The 16,852-nt window shown below is 35.6% G+C and overlaps 1 protein-coding gene across 1 annotated transcript; it reads left to right on the top strand.

Annotated features, from left to right (window-relative positions):
- The first annotated feature begins 1,985 nt into the window (after nucleotides 1-1,985).
- On the top strand, nucleotides 1,986-16,843 carry LOC100706709 (integrin alpha-M). Its single transcript, XM_019362683.1, has 30 exons — nucleotides 1,986-2,075; nucleotides 5,166-5,268; nucleotides 5,450-5,553; nucleotides 6,007-6,077; nucleotides 6,300-6,414; nucleotides 6,701-6,828; nucleotides 6,925-7,070; nucleotides 7,492-7,642; nucleotides 8,449-8,599; nucleotides 9,038-9,111; nucleotides 9,283-9,403; nucleotides 9,492-9,631; nucleotides 9,727-9,873; nucleotides 9,966-10,178; nucleotides 10,272-10,405; nucleotides 11,081-11,223; nucleotides 11,326-11,480; nucleotides 11,594-11,719; nucleotides 12,780-12,853; nucleotides 13,229-13,370; nucleotides 13,459-13,557; nucleotides 13,674-13,753; nucleotides 13,836-13,922; nucleotides 14,031-14,100; nucleotides 14,824-14,922; nucleotides 15,012-15,092; nucleotides 15,214-15,324; nucleotides 15,471-15,584; nucleotides 15,663-15,773; nucleotides 15,947-16,843. The coding sequence occupies exons 1-30, from the start codon at nucleotides 2,039-2,041 to the stop codon at nucleotides 15,986-15,988; spliced, it is 3,369 nt and encodes a 1,122-aa protein (XP_019218228.1). The 5' UTR covers nucleotides 1,986-2,038; the 3' UTR covers nucleotides 15,989-16,843.
- Nucleotides 16,844-16,852: the final 9 nt, after the last annotated feature.

Here is a 16,852-nt window from a genome sequence, read left to right on the forward strand (position 1 = left end):
GATAAGTGCTTGGAAGTGACGTGTATGAAGGTACGTGCGTGTGTGTGTGTGTATGTGTATGTGTGTCATTCCAGTCACTGAGTGTTCAGGAGTCTAACGGCTTGGGGGAAAAAACTATTTCGCTGTCTGGCAGTGAGGGGCTGAATGTCATATCCAGACTGTCTGTGGTCTCGCCATCAGAAAGTCCAGGATCCAGTTGCAGAGAGAGGTGTTCAGGCCCAGCAGGCTTTCTCACCAACACGTCTGAGCATCCCAGAAGCAATGGTATAGCATGGTATGATGCTATACATGGTATGATAGATGGTATGGTATCCACATTACTGCAAATGTTGTAAAATTCAGTCTGTCAATTTCTCGCAAAGAATACAAGATTCTTAAAGAACTGCAGCAGGTGCAGCAACTCCTTTCTGACCCGGAGTTGGCACTTCACTTGTTTCTGACTGAGAACTATAGCCCCGTACTTTGGAGCTGTTAAATCTCACTTTGCTCCACACTCAGCTGAAAGCCACCCTGGAGGGCTCTGGCTGAAGAAACCTGATGTATCAGATCATCCATAAAAAGCAGAGAGGTGACCCTGAGGCTGCAAATCCAGTAGCACCTGGCAGAATCCCATGCACAGCTCTTTGTCCTGAAAGGATAAAGAGCTGGTCCATTGGACCAGGAGGATAACCACACTATATCTCATAGACCCAAGGTTTGTGTCACAGAGGGAGCCCACATCCTCTGGTCTGCTGGTGTAGAGGGGTGTTAGCCAAGACAACCCCACAACATCTAGAACCTTGAGAAACTCAGGGCAAATGTCATCCACCACACCAAGACATACCTCACTGACCTCGCCCTCAGTGATTGGTCATTGTGTTCACTTCCTGTATGGGAGGTGTGTGAGTGGGTTTAAGGAGGTACTCGAAGTATTCCTTCCACAGCCTGATAATGTCTGTCATTAAAGTCACTACATGCCCACTGTATACAGTGTGAACAGGAGACCATCTTGTATCAGTCAGTCTCTGTTAACCACCAGGCTTAGCAAAGGTTGCACATTCACAGAGTCAGGCTTTAGTGCACACGGCATCAGTTTCAGTTTCTCTCATTCAAATAGCTAATGAAAGAAAACACATTTAAAAAGATGTGAAATTTTGCACCTTGGATATTCTCAGCGCATCAGGTGTTATTTTGTGGGGACAAAAATATATGTTAACACTGGTGGGAAGTTGGCGTAAATGAGGATGACTTCATGTAGAGTGTAATCTGATCAACTCAGCATACAACCAGAGTCAGCTGGTTAGTCCTCTACCAGTTAGGTGAGGTTTAGAAATTAATTATTTTTATATACTCAAAGTAATGCTGAACATAAAATTGTAAATAAAATTGCTACGCTTTTGGTTATGGGGCACATCAACAAGATGTAGGTATATATTTAATCTGAGCCTGGAGACCAGCTCATGCCTCTTACAAAAGTGGCACATTAGCAAATTTTGTCACAGATAGTATGAAACGGTTCAGAGGAAGTCAGATGAAATTGACTTTTTATTTTTAGATTTTTTTTTCAAGAAGGGTTTTCAAACCATGCTGTGGTGAGTCGAACAGACACTTGGTTTAAATGTTTTTTACATTTTCATTACAATACTATGAAAAGAAGCTGACACTGTAATCTCAATAAACATTTTTTTTGTATTTGCAATTTAAACTGTAAACAAAAACAATTTTAATTTGAATAAAACAAACTTTTTACCAAATAATTTAGCTTCACACCAGCAAAGAATAACATATGTGAGATAGGATGGGTTATTTTTCTATTTCTTTTTAAAAATAATATTATTCATGATTACACAGATTTTATCTTGTTGCCCTTAAACTAATAAACTATCTAATGTGTTTGTGTAGCATCAAACAGACAGTGCTGTCAGTATTGTAGCTCCTCCTACTTAAGAGTTCCTCTAAATGAACCTCTTACCTTTGAGCAACAGTCTTAGGATTTCTGCTTTTTGGTTTCATCTCCTTCTCTGACACTATCAACAGAAGTAATACTGAACTTGACACAATGAACTGCATAATTAGTGCTACACTATTCTTGTCAGGTAAGACAACTTTGTGCATTCTGAATTTGCCTTTTGTTCTCTAATTATAAGTTTTTGCAAACGGTGAAAATATGACTTTAGTGTTTCTACTAAATAAAGCACAGTGACATTTTTCACTAAAAACGCTATATATATTTCTTGTGGTATTAAAAACCAGCAGGTACTACATATTAGAAGTGAAACCATATCATTTAGATTTACATTTGCAATGGTCATTTCTTTATTTACATTTCATTATCTCTGAATCAAACTACCTGCTGAACTCTACAATCAGCTTAGTTTGCTTGTAAAAATAGCTTCATTACTAAAGTTTTTTGTTTTACTATTGTTGAAGTGTACTGAGTAAAAAAAAGTATTTCCTAAATAGTCAAACTGAAAGTAACTGAAAGTAAAACAAACACAAAAATCCAACGACATAAAATCCAAAATGATTTTGATGATTTCATGTGTTCATTATACATATCTGTTTGTTTTGTTCAGTGCTACTAAGAATTGGAAGCTTTTCACATAAATGTCACATCATACTTTGATTCAAGTTAATCTGTCACTGCATCGACCTTTGCTACTGTTGGCTATTATTTTATATTTTATGACAGAATATAAATTCATGTCTGTGTAAAAATTGAGAAGAAGCGTTAATTTAAACAAAAGAAAAAAGAACAAAGGCTGAGGGAAATACACTGTGAGTCAAAAGTGTGGACACACCTTCTCGTTTAATGGTTTTTCTTTATATTGATGACTATTTATATTGTATATTCTCACTGAAGGCATCAAAAATATGAATGAACACATGGAATTATGTGGTCGACAAAAACGTGTGAAATAATTAAAACATGTTTTATAGTTTACATTTTTCAAAACAACCATACTTTGCTTTGATTACTGCTTTGCACACTCTTGGCATTCTCTTGATGAGCTTCATGAGGTCGTCACCTGAAATGGTTTTCCAACAGTCTTGAAGGAGTTCCCAGAGATGCTGAGCACTTGTTGGCTCTTTTGCGTTCGCTCTGCGGTCCATCTCATCCCAAACCATCTCGACTGGTTTTAAGTTAGGTTACTGTGGAGGCCAGGCTATCGGGCGCAGCACTCCATCACTCTCTTTCTTGGTCAAATAGCCTTTACATAGCTGGAGGTGTGTTTGGAGTCATTGTCCTGTTTACAAACAAATGATGGTCCAACTAAATGCAAACTGAATGGGATGGCATGTCGCTGCAGGATGCTTTGGTAGCCATACTAATTCAGTGTGCCTTCAATTTCGAATAAATGGCCAACAATATCACCAGCAAAACATCCCCATACCATCAAACCTTCTCCTCCACACTTCATGGTGAGAACCATGCATGTAGAGACCATCCGTTCACCTTTTCTGTGTTGCACAAAGACACAGCAGATGAAACCAAAGATCTCAAATATGGACTCAGACCAAAGCACAGATTTCCACTATGTTCATTCCTTGTGTTTGTTGGCTCAAACAAATCTCTTCTGCTTGTTGCTTTTCCTTAGTTGTGGTTTCTTAGCAGATATTTGACCATAAAAGCCTGATTCACACAGTCTCCTCTGAACAGTTGATGTAGAGATGTGTCTGTTACTGGAACTCTGTGTGGCATTTATCTGGGCAGATTAAAATCTGAGGTGCTGTTAACTTGTAATTTCTGAGGCTGGTGATTTGGATGAATGTATCCTCAGCAGCAGAGGTGACTCTTGGTCTTCCTTTCCTGGGGCGGTCCTCATGTGAGCCAGTTTGGTTTTTGTGACTGCACTTGGGGACACCTTCAAAGTTTTAGCAATTTTCCAGACTGTCTGACCTTCAGTTCTTAAAGTAATGATGGACTGCCGTTTCTCTTTACTTAGCTGTTTGGTTCTTGCCATAATATGAATTTTAACAATTCTCAGATAGAACTGTCAGCTCTGTGCTAACCTGACTTTTGCACAACACAACTGATGGTCCCAACCCCATTAAGCATGCAAGAAATTCCACAAATGAACCCTGACAAGGCACAGCTGTGAAGTGAAAACCATTTCAGGTGACTACATCATGAGCTCATTAAGGGAAGGACAAGGGTTTGCAGCGCTGTCAACAAAGCAAAGCTGCTTTCAGGAATCTAAAATATAAGACATATTTAGAGTTATATATTTTTTTCTTTGCTACATAATTCCACATGCCTTACTTACTGTATTCGATGTCTTCAGTATGTATATACAGTGTAGAAAGCACCAAAAAATAAAGACAAACCACTGAATGAGAAGGTGTGTCCAAACTTTTGACTGGTAGTGTATATCACAACGTTTTTCTTTATTCCTTTGAAAAGTTGCGTGTGTCATGCTGATGAGGAAGAGTATTAGATAACTTTATATTTCTGGAAGCTAAGACATCATGAAGCTGTCATTGTTTAACAAGCAACAGTGCTATATGATGTCATACTGACTGTTCTTATCATGCCCAATAAAAGGATTAAGGCCTTAAGGCTTTGCTTTTGTAACAAATATAAACAACAGGGCAGTTTAGGTGGCGTTTTGTTTTCAACAAAGACTTTGTTATGTGTGGTTGTAGATTTTCACTATAGAATGATTATGTCAGAAAATATTTAACTGCAGGGAAATTTAAATTTGAATTTTTATGGGGAAATTTGTTCTGAGCCACAGTGTTCAGAACTTTAAAATGTCTGGCTTTGGCGCTCTCTAGTGGTAACAAAATAAACTTATGGTTATAAAAATAGATACAAATGAACGCAATGTCACGAAATTAATATATTGTTAGTGCTTATTTAGTGCTTATTGTTACTTGTTTTTAATATAGTTTGCTTCCAGTCTAAAAAGGGCCAACTTTGAGTAGAAAGTCAAAAGTACTAACAGGAAACTGCATGCTTTTGCAGAGAATAGGAAGCGTGCAGACAGAAAGTGAAACTAAGCAGAGTGTTTTGATCGAAACTGTGTGTGTGACGTATGTCAGATACACTATACATGTATACTCATATACTATTTACAGTTTCCTATGTGGGATGATAATTAGAGGCCTATAACCACATTATCATCCTTTACAGTGGCTTTAAATAAAATTACTGATGTCCTTCTTAATTCTTTAATTCTCAGTGTTAAATGCTGCAATTTGTTTCAATATTGATCCTGTGGCTTGGAAGACCTTGAGGAGCTCTGCTGCTGGTTTTGGCTACCAGGTGGTGCAAAGACAATCAGAGTAAGTCAGGACATGCATAGTTATGTTGAAAGTCGGTTTACAGCTGCATGTTTAAGATTACTGTTATTTCTTTTCTTTTTTATTTATTTACCATCTCTGTTATGCTATATGGACATATGTAGTTTATTTAATTAGAGTTTGCTTTCTAGACTTACATGATTGACTGGATTTATTTTGTTAGTTTGCTTGTCAGTGCTCCACTGGAACAGCATTCACAAAATCAAAGGGGGAATATATACAGCTGCAAAACCTCTTCCCAAAACTGCCAAAATATACCACTTCAAGGTAGGTAACCATTCATTTCTAAATGTGCTAAAACTCGGATAGTATTTTGCCATAAAAATAGATATCCATAGAGCCTGTCGCATACATTTGTTTAAATCAAATCACAGTTACAGTAGATTTCCATATTAGATATCTTAGTATAACGTTCAGCCATGAAAATGAAATAAACTTTTCAACTAATAATACAAACAAGAAAAAAATTCTTAAATTTGACAATAGTGACAAAGAAAAGTAAAACTGAGTTTTGTTTTGCATTCCTTCATTTTAAAAATATACCAGACAAAAAACTATTGTTTATCTCAGTTTCCAGTCTAGACGATACCACTTCTTATATTTATCATGCCAAATCATGAATTGTGGCACTTTGTAGTTCTCAATTTGAATATGGTTTTCGTCCTTCCGCAAAGTGTATTTTAGGAGTGTTTTAACACATTTCTAATGCTTTCAATACAGTACCAGAGTTTGCAGTCAACATGTCGCTTGGTTTGACAATGAAAAATGATCCAACAGCACAAAACACTGTGGTGAGTTACTTAACTGCAGACATTACCAGTGATTGTATCTCTCTATAGCTATCGCTATATCTATCTAGCTCTCTGTCTCTCTAAAAATCAGCAGATTTTAAAGAGTTGTGTAGGATTCCCCCCCCCCGATTTGTTTGATTTTATATAGAATTAATAATTGTTTAAGTGACAAAAAATACTCAACCTGCTGTATTATGGCATCTTGGCTTTGTCTCGTCTCAGGTGTGTGGTCCAACCATTCCGAAGGACTGCAGAAGCATCACCATGTACAACGGTGTGTGCTTTCAGATGGACCGTTTGAAAAGGATCAGACCACCCATACCTTCTTCTTCTCCAGGTAACAGTAAATGGTCCTTGCCTCTCTGTCTCTGTCTCTGTCTCTCTTTCTCTTACACACACACACACACACACACACACACACACACACACACACACACACACATTACTCATTAATCATTACTCCTGGTGCCTGATTACATTTAGTGATGCCTTCTAAAATGTTCTGAGGGGACACTTTAAAGGGACTATGTTTAAATTTTGTACCCTTTACCAAGGTACAAAATCCTTTTGCTTGCATGATATGAGTTTAAAAAAATATACTTTTGAATCCATCTCTTTGACAGAGTGTAGAACACAAGCAGACATTGCCTTTCTGTTGGATGGTTCAGGCAGTGTGGATTATACTGATTTTCAAACAATGAAGAAATTTGTGAAAGATCTAATCGAATCCTTTCTATCAAGTGACACACAGGTGAGCAACTGTTGTCCCTTTGTCAGTAAAATCATAGCAAAGACATAAAATAGCTACATTTTTATTTCTATTAAGTATTTTTTCTCTTTTTTTCAGTTTTCTGTTTCCCAGTTCTCTACTTCACCTGAGGTTCACTTTTACTTTAAGACATTTTCCTCATCTGGATCAGTGGAGACTGACATCAATAGAATCAGTCAACAGGGGAGAGCCACTTACACAGCCGGGGCCATCAGACATGTTGTGTAAATAATTCAGTTATAATAGTGAAGAACTGCAGTTACATTATTGTCCAGTTGATTTTTTTTCCATGAATCTGATCACATTAAGTACTGTGTGGACTTTATGACTGAGGGACGCCTTTTAAAAGACACACTGTACACAAACTTGTGCTTCATCTTCTACAGAGAAGATGATATGGCCCCAACTAAGGCTAAATTCAAATATTTGCTCAGTTTAATTTGAAAAAACAAAAACAAAAAAAACAACCAACCAAACAAACAAACAAACTTGTATAACGTTGATTTGTACAAAAGTCTAAAAAATTGCCCAAGAGAATGATATGCAGAAATAAAAATAATGTGGTTTACCTGATTGTATATAATTTACAAGATCAAGTGTAAAACAATATTTTGTAATGAGATTTTTAAAAAAAAAATTTGACAGGAACAATGTTTTCACACCACAAAGAGGTTCCAGACCAAATGTGAAGAAGGTCTTGATAGTAATTATTGATGGACAATCTCATGATCGGAATGATCTGAGAGGTGCAGCACAGCTAGCAGAGAGTAAAAACATTGTTCGATTTGCTATTGGGGTAAGTACTTCCATTATTTAAACCTGCAGTATGTTGAGTTTTATTCAGTTGTCACACTACAGTCACATTATGCTGCACTATAGGGAGAAAAGTCCTGAATCACTCACTCACTACAGCTCCTGAAGTTGCTTGGCCATAGAAACCAATGTTATGAAATTCCCATCGCACAGTTTTTGTCTAAATGTTTCTTTGGAATAATACCACTTAGAGTCAATCATGGAATGTACAGGCGGACCAAATAAAATTTAGTGACATGTTGCAGCAGTGGGATCATATTACAGTACTACACTTAAATTCAGTGAGCACTTTAGAATGACTCACTCATTCACAAATATTTGTAAATTCAGACTACATGGCTAAGTGATTGAAGTTTTTTATGCCTGTAGTGATATGACTGAAAACACCTGAATTCAAAGATTAAGAGTTTTGGCTACATGCTGGCCACACATTTGTATATACACCATATAATGTACATATAGTGCATTTATTTAAATCAAAGCCAAACTCACTGACCATGTAAACTTTAAATGAAGTCTCTTAAATGAAAAAGCTGAATTACTGATGGAAACATAAGATATGTGTGTAATACAAATACAGCTAGTAGAGGAAAAACTATGTGTAAAAACTATTTTATAGCATGAGATAAATGTTATCATTGATTTAGGTTTTATTCAGTGTTAGAGAGTTTAAAACATGTTTGTAAATTTTATTATAAATCAAGTGAAGTTTAACGAATGTATTTTAATAAAGTGAGCAAATAATTTTGCATAGTATGAGGACTCAAACATGTTTGTCAACAATCGTAGGTGGGGAATGCATTTACTAACCCTGATGCCAAAAGAGAACTGGACACCATTGCATCGTCTCCCTCAGACAAACACGTCTTTCAAGTGGCAAACTTCAACGCACTTGAAGTAATAAGACAGAATCTGCAGGACAAAATTTTCTCAATCGAAGGTACAAACATTTAATGTTACAACTTTGTTAAAATTCCTGTAAATGTTTCAAAAATTAAAATAATTGCACTGTAATAAATGCTACTTTCAGCCACTCACTTATTCACAAGGTTTTTTTTTTTTCACATTCATTATGAGGATCTGTGTCCTTCTGGAACTGAAGCAGTAAACTTTCATTTGTTGTGTAAAATGCTACAATAAGAAGCAACTAATATTAGTACATTGTATTAACTTTATTGTACTGTATTCAGTAAAGTCACATGTAAAATCAAATGTAACTTTACATTTTGTGAAATGAGCAATAAATGTTCAGTAGTTTTAAAATAAACTGTTATTTTTTTTAAATAATTACATGAAGCATAATAAAAAAATGAACCTTCAAATTGAATTTGACTCATCGTGTCTCTCTTTTACCTTCTCATTTATTTTTCTGTTACAGGATCTCAAAGCAGTGGAGAGTCACTGAAAATGGAAATGTCTCAAGAGGGATTCAGTGCAGTTTATGTGCCTGAGGTAATTAAAACTACCTGAAACTCACCAGACAGTCTAGTCATAGAAAGAGAGATTCACATGTGCCTTTGTGGCAGTTTTTAAGTTCTAATGGCAAATACAGGTTAAAACACAGTCCAGATTTTAAATGTACAATAAATTGTATATAAAATGTATTTCCTGTCTGCACTGTAGGGAATTCAGATGTCTATTGTTGGTGCAAACCAGTGGAGGGGAGGCTACGTGCAATACACAACAGGAGGCCAGAAGCTGAAAACATATGAGGATGTGTCTTTGGAGCCTGACAGTTATCTTGGTGAGAATAGTTTGCAAAACAGACATAATTTAAAAGGAGGAATCAGGAATCTTAATCTGTCTTCTCCTTTTTACAACCAAAATTCTAGGTTACTCCATGGCGATTGCTAAAACCCAGCGTGGCTCTCTGACAGTTGTTGGTGCTCCAAGATATAAACACAGAGGAGCTGTGGTCGCTGTTAACAGAGAAAACTTGAAAAACCAAAAGATTGAGCCCGTTTCATCACAGGTATGCATTTGTATTAAGACAGATATGAATTAAATTATAATTTCCATAGAAATTATTATCTCAGATACAAAAATAATGATATCTTCCTTACACAGTATCAGACTGGTGAATATTTCGGGGCAGAGGTGTGTACCATGGACATAAATAATGATGACATCACTGATCTAATCTTCATATCTGCCCCAATGTACATGGAGCCTGATAGAGAGGGAAGAGTTTATGTTTGCAGATTAACTGGTTTGGTAAATCACAGGTTTACTTACTGCAGTTAAATTAATCGGTTTATTTGTCAACTTTCTTAATGTTCATAAAATATTCACTCTCCTCCTTTCAGTTTGTGGAGTGTAATTTTGATGATCCATTAGTACTAAGAGGACATGCAGCTGTCAAAGGAAGGTTCGGCTCTTCTCTTGCTGTACTGCCTGATCTAAACTCAGATGGATTCAGGGATTTGGCAGTTGGAGCACCTTTGGAGAATAATGGTGAAGGCAGCATCTACATATTTAATGGTGAAGGAGGAGGAAAAATCAGTCCTACTTACTCACAGGTACTCAACATCAGAGAACTCACAATGATGACTAACCTCAATTATCAAGTAAAGTCAATATTTTACGAAATCTGGTTAATTAAAATATTTCAGAGAATTACTGGCTCTGAGGTCCAATCAGGACTGAAGTTCTTTGGCCTGACAATCAGTCAGTCATCTTTTGATCATAGTGGTGATGGACTGCCCGACTTAGCGGTGGGTACAAAGGGCACAGTTGCCTTACTGAGGTAAGTCCAGGTAATGGTCAAATATTTAGGTACATTCTAAAGTTCATTATTATAAATATGGCACAAATATATTTTATTAAAAGCTTTAATGATTTATGTTAAATTATTACACAAATCATTAACAATAATTTACAGCATTTCTGTCTTTTGGGTTTGGGGTATGATTTAGACCTTCTTCAATTTTTATTAAGTTTTTAGTTTCTGACTTTCTAGTGCGCCCCAGTGTTTCCCTTTATACTCATACTTACCTCTCTTACCTCTCTACTTACTTATTGGTCTATTATTTTCAGTTGTGTTTTGTTTCATTGTTTCCTATCTCCATCATTATCTGATGTTTTATACTGTCTGAGTCTCCCTCTGTTCCTGGTTGCATCTTCCCTCTAAATGAATCCTATGATTTCTGGTTTTGAATCCCTTGCTTTTTTTTTTTTTTTTTTTGCTTTTGTTTTGAAAGTATTCAGCATTAAAGCTGCCTTTTCAGTTTAGATATTATTTCTCAGGTCCATATTTTCCCTTTCACATAGCTTAACCCAGACAATTAGATAAAATCAAAAGTTCTCTTTCAAAACGTAAATCCTCCCCTTTAACAGGAAGAAACCTCTGTCTGAACAAGGCTCAGGCAGGGGCAGCCATCTGCCATGTCCTTCACACGTGTTTTTTTTTTTTACTTTTCAGATCAAGACCCATAGTAATGGTGAGAGCTGAGGTATCGTTTAGCCCAAACAAAATCCCTACACAGAATGTAGACTGCTCAAAACCATTGGAGAACACAGCTCAAATTTGCTTTACTATGACCAGAGTGTCTACAGTCGACACAGGTTAATCATCCTTCTCTCTTTTTCTCAATTACTGCACATCGTTTTATTTTTAATGTATTTAAACTTGCAACATTAAAATCAAATTCTATTTCTCTATTTTAGCTCGAGCAATGATTGATTACACTATAACACTGGATGCCACTCGCAAGCCTCCAAACAATCGAGCGTACATCAGTGGGAAACAACGAGAGCAGTCTGGATCAGTTACTGTTGACTTAGGAATAAAAAAATGTTCAACTGTAAAATTCCTCATTGAGGTAAGATCTAATAGCAATCTTAAAATCCTTCAAAGTCATCAAACTTAAGATTTTGTTTAATTAATTTTACTTTTAAGACTCCTCCAACATTGAATCTAAACCTCTTCTTGCAGGCTTGCCCCGAAGATGCTCTCAACCAACTTTCCAATGAGCTCAAATTCATTTTTAATGGTTTGCCCTCAAACACAAACCTCAGTCCAAGTCTTGCCCCGCAGGCCCAAACAACAACCACTCATCCTGTAAGTAAACTTTTAAAAACCCTATTAGCTGACCAACTGAGGCTAGTCTTTATGAAGTTATGAGAAACTTTTAGGTTTGCCCTTAACTTTACTGAATCAATTTTATTGTAGGCATGCAACTGACTGATACTTCTTTGAGCAACTTCTGCGCAAGTACTTGAAGTAAATGAGTCACCATTAGTGCAGTGACAGCATGTTTAATGCTGAGCCCATGAAGACCTTCTGCCTGTTCAGAAATAAATATCAAATAGAAAAAAAAAATTGTTTTTAAGTCACACATATGACCTTCCTCTTAGTATTTATGTATGAATACAAAGCTGACAGCAAAAAGCAAATATGAAACCCTGCAAAAAGAGACTTTCAAGCGATCGCCACGGTGATTCTACTTTAGAAACATGAACAGGTAGAAGCAGGGGATACAGCCTGACACCTTATCAGTTTGTTACATGTTGAACTTCAGGGTCTTGCTGCTGGCCTGAGGTCGACATTCACTCAGCTAACATCACTCTGAGTACTTGTATCAGCATGTTGTCTGTGCAGGTGATTGCAAAGAGCTCAAGTTGTGTTAGCAGCATAATGCAGTTCTTTCTGTCCATGATGTATTTTACACTTTACCATCATGCTCTCATTCTTTATAAATTAAAATTAAAATTAAAATCCTTCTTTTGGTTCATAAAACTCTTGGTTTTTTTTAATCCTCCAGAACAACTGCTTTCTCAGTCTCTCAAAAAAACCTCACATCAGATCAAGTGCGGCTTTTTGAACTGTTCCCACAATTAGATTAGACGTGTGCTAAAGGCAGGGATTTCTGTTACTATGGCTCTGTGTTTACATTCTAAGCAGACTCAAAGTCCTTTTAATTTGTGCAGGGTTGCAGTTAATAACTGTGTGTTTTGTGTGTATGTATTAACTTCTATTTTCTGTCTTTGTAAAGTTTTATTTTGTTGATTTTATTGCCTGTAGACCTACAAGTGGTAGCACATTGGATCACCATAAAACCACTTAGTTAGTCTTTAAATAATGTGTAATGTGTACTTTTCCATCATGCTCTCTTCCACAGTTAGGGTTTGAGATCAACTGTGGCACTGACATCAAATGTGTTGATAACCTGAAAGTGGATTTCAACTTCACCAGGTGAGGAACAGTTACAAAACTTAAGCTTTGCTTGTGTGTCTCGTTTTTTTCAAATGTGTTATTATTTACTTGTCATTTAACTTGTCCTTATACAACCATCATTAATATTTTGGAAACTGGTGACACTCAGTTTTTATTTGTGTTTTGTGCTAACCAGAAAATATTAGATTGTTAACTGATTGAAAAGGGATGGTAAAAATATTTTCTCATTTAGCATCATTATCTTAGAACAGCCATTTTTACTGTACTGTGAGCTGAAAATTTGCATGATTTATTAAAGCTCAAAGTACATTATATTTGGTATACTGTGACATTAGTATGGCTGTAGTCTTGTTTTGTTTTCCCTTTATTCTCATCCAGCTTCATACTCTACAGATCCTCAGAGGTTAAAGTGGGCATTGATGAGCTTTTGGATGTCACAGTCACAGTGGAGAACAGAGGAGAAAACTCCTACAACAGTCGTGTTATTCTCACGTACCCAGCTGGACTCTCCTACAGAAAGTTCACGAGTCAGCAGGTAAGGCATCAGGATCAAGTCTGTATCAGTTCATCACTGATCTGCTGCTCTTCCAAAGCATCCAGGAATCATTTTGTTTCTAATAAAGGGAAGAATTGAGTGCAACTCCGTGGACAGTGAAGACAGTTTTTCACAAGGAAGGACAGACTGCACTATTGACAAGCCAATTTTCAAGAGCAAAACAGAGGTTTGTTTTTTATTTGTATTTGTACAGACCATCTTTCTTTGCTTTGTTTCTTTTTTTCTGATTTTTGCACAATTTAAAGACAAAGAGAAGTCACTTATCTCCCTCATTCAATTAAGGCTTCCTTCATTGTCTCCTATGGGATTGACACCAACAGTCAACTTGAGAGGAAGATCTTTGTCACTGCAAATGTCACCAGGTACTCTTCCTTTGGTACAGATACAGATAATTTATAAAACGGCCCCACAGATACAGAACCTTTTTTTTCTTCTCTCTTTCAGTGGAAATCAGGAGCATGCACCTACAAGTGAACTCTACAAACAGAAATCGATTGATGTGAAATACAGCATTTTTATCACATTTGAAAGGCATGAGCTGTTTTACTTGATATAACATGAATTATTTGGAAAGTAATTTTAACTTTTAAATTCTATCAAAACATTTTTTATTGATTATTATTTTATTATCATGTAAAGCTCCTTCAGCAGCCACAATTTGACCCCTGGAATGAATAATTCACAGGAAGCAGTCCAACAAATAATCAAGGTAAAAACATGACTTCATTTAATATCAATATTTTTTTAAAGTTCATTGCACTGTGTCAGTGTGTCAGGACTAATGTTTGGTTTTGTCTTTTTGGTTATATGGTTCAACTCTCATTATTAAGAGGCTAACCTTTAGTAAAATTTAATACTAACAAGCAATGAAAGCAATGTAGTTTACTAAACATTAGTTATGATGTAATTTCTGCAATTGTTGTAATAAATAAAGCTGATCAGAGACATTTTGTGATAAAGATTTCATTACTGATCAGTGAGCCCAGAGAGCGAACGCTGCTGTTTAATCCAAGTTAATGTTGAACCACTGTAGACAGTCGTAGTCATGTGTATCCATTCATATGCTTGTGACAACCGGTTATATAACACTAAATTGGCAGCACTCCAAACACAAGTTACATCTTTTATACTGTCTGTAATTTATGAACTCTTTATGAAACAAATATTATAACATTCACTTTCCATTTTATAACACCTCTCCAAATAATTTTTAAATCTAAATTACAATTTGTTTATTAACCTTTTTATGTTTTTGAAACTCCATATCAACTTTACATCAATTGTCAAGATAATTTTCAATAAATCAATTATTAACCATTTAATTCATTTTTATTTACTATTATTTCACCCAAATAAAACCTATTAGTTAAAGCTGATTCATAAAATCTTAATTTTAACAGTGGTTATTTTCTTTATTTTTTCTTTTTTTTAGGTTACAAACTATATCAGAGCATTTAATTTCACTGTGGTGATCAGGGTTCCAGTGAAGCTTGGTGAAAAAGATATTTGGATGGATTTGAGCAGCTTACAGGTAATTTATGTGTCAGACGTTTTAGCTGCTGACTTCAAACTGCTTGTGTTACATTAGGATGAATCAAAAACACTTAAAATTATTTTCAGATTGCAGACTGTCAGAGAGGAAATGATGAAGAACCACTTAACAAAGAATTTGTTGCTGAAATACAAAAACATAAAGTAGTCGTGAGTATGCCTCCACACTTTTCCTGCTGTAATTTAACCTAATTCTAAATTCATGTATATAAAATGATCTTACTCTGAATCACAGCTTGGTTACATTCAGCCTTCTTTAAATCCCCCACAGGACTGCTCTGTAGCCACGTGCAGAGTGTTCAAGTGCAACACATCCATGGGAATATGGGAGAGTAGGATGTATGAAATTTCTGCCAACTTCAGTTCAGGATGGATAGAGCAGGTAGTTGATGTGTATTTTATGTTAAGTGTTGTATTAGTAAATATTTTTAGAATTAAAACAACTGACTCCATATATATCTCTTCTTAAATTAAACAGCAATGCATATCTAATTCAGGCTCATCTCATTCTATTTTTTTTTTTCTTAGATTGGATTTCAATCTGCCAAATTCCTCTTGACCAGCACAGCCAGTCTGGAGTATGACAAAAACCAGTACATCTACTTTTCAGCGTGGACTAAAAATAATCCTCCTGTCCACAAGGTGATTACACATTATTTTCTCTCCTTTAAGTTAAACAAGATGATGAATTTTATAAAAATATGTCACCTCATCTCTTAGATTGAGGCAGAGATAGAAGTGTATTCTGAACCAGATTACATTAAAGAGATAATTGGAGGATACATTGGAGGTTTGGCTGTTACTGCTTTATTCACTGTTGGCCTGTACAAGGTGAGAAAGTCTATACTTCTGTTTTTTCAGTCACTCACACAGCTTCATGAAATAAGAGAATACATCATTTTAATTTCTTAAACGTTGATTATTTTTTAGTTCTTTTCATTATTCATGGTGCGACTCTAGTACGTGAATACAATCATTTTACACAATACATTTTGTCTTCCTAGGCTGGATATTTCAAGAGAGATTACAAAGAGATGATAAAATAAAATCCTGAAGAAGCAGAGGGTCCAGGTACGGATGGAGGTGCAACCACAATAGAATAAAAAAATATTCATTCACTTTACTTTCCTCAGCCACCAGATATTGTAATGCTGGTTGCAGGGTTTTTTTGTTTGTTTGTTTGTTTGTTTGTTCTTTAGCTTTTTGTAGAAATGTGACGCTCATATAGTTGACTGACTGAGGAAAAAACAGTTTACTGTGTCTGACATCATTCCCTCATTTATGCATTTACTACTGAATGATGAGGTTCACAGTCAGAACCCTCAACAGGAGCCACAAAAAAAACTGAAGACATCAAAGTAAATTTTACTTTAAGAAAATACCATATGTAGTCCTTTAGACTTATAGTTTTTTAGGGTCTGTCTGAGCAGGAAAATACAATTGTTAATTAACTACTTAGATCACACAGGTACCTGAAGGCAAAATATCACAAGTAGACATGGGTCTCTAGAAATCATATAGAAAAATAGAAATCATTAGGAATTGATTTCTCATGTATTATTCTTATAATTTGGATCCTTAAATGAAATAGACTGAAGGTTTAATGTAACTATCTGAGAAGATGGAGTGATTATGTCCTGTGAAGTATTATAGTGGGAAATGTAAAAAAGCTTATCAAGAATATGCTCGTGACTGCACATCTAAATTTAACATTTTCTATGTTTATATTTTTACAAACATCATTTGAGTATGATGAATGTAAATTTGTGTGAAATTAAATATATGTGCTTAAAAAGATTTAGCTTGAGAAAGAAATCAGCTGTAATTTGTTAAAACTGTCACTCATTATGTAAATTGCTTTGTTCATCAATAAATAAAATATATAATAATTGCTTCTGAAATATGTCAAA

Source organism: Oreochromis niloticus, linkage group LG8, assembly GCF_001858045.2.
Source record: "Oreochromis niloticus isolate F11D_XX linkage group LG8, O_niloticus_UMD_NMBU, whole genome shotgun sequence".
NCBI lineage: Eukaryota > Metazoa > Chordata > Actinopteri > Cichliformes > Cichlidae > Oreochromis > Oreochromis niloticus.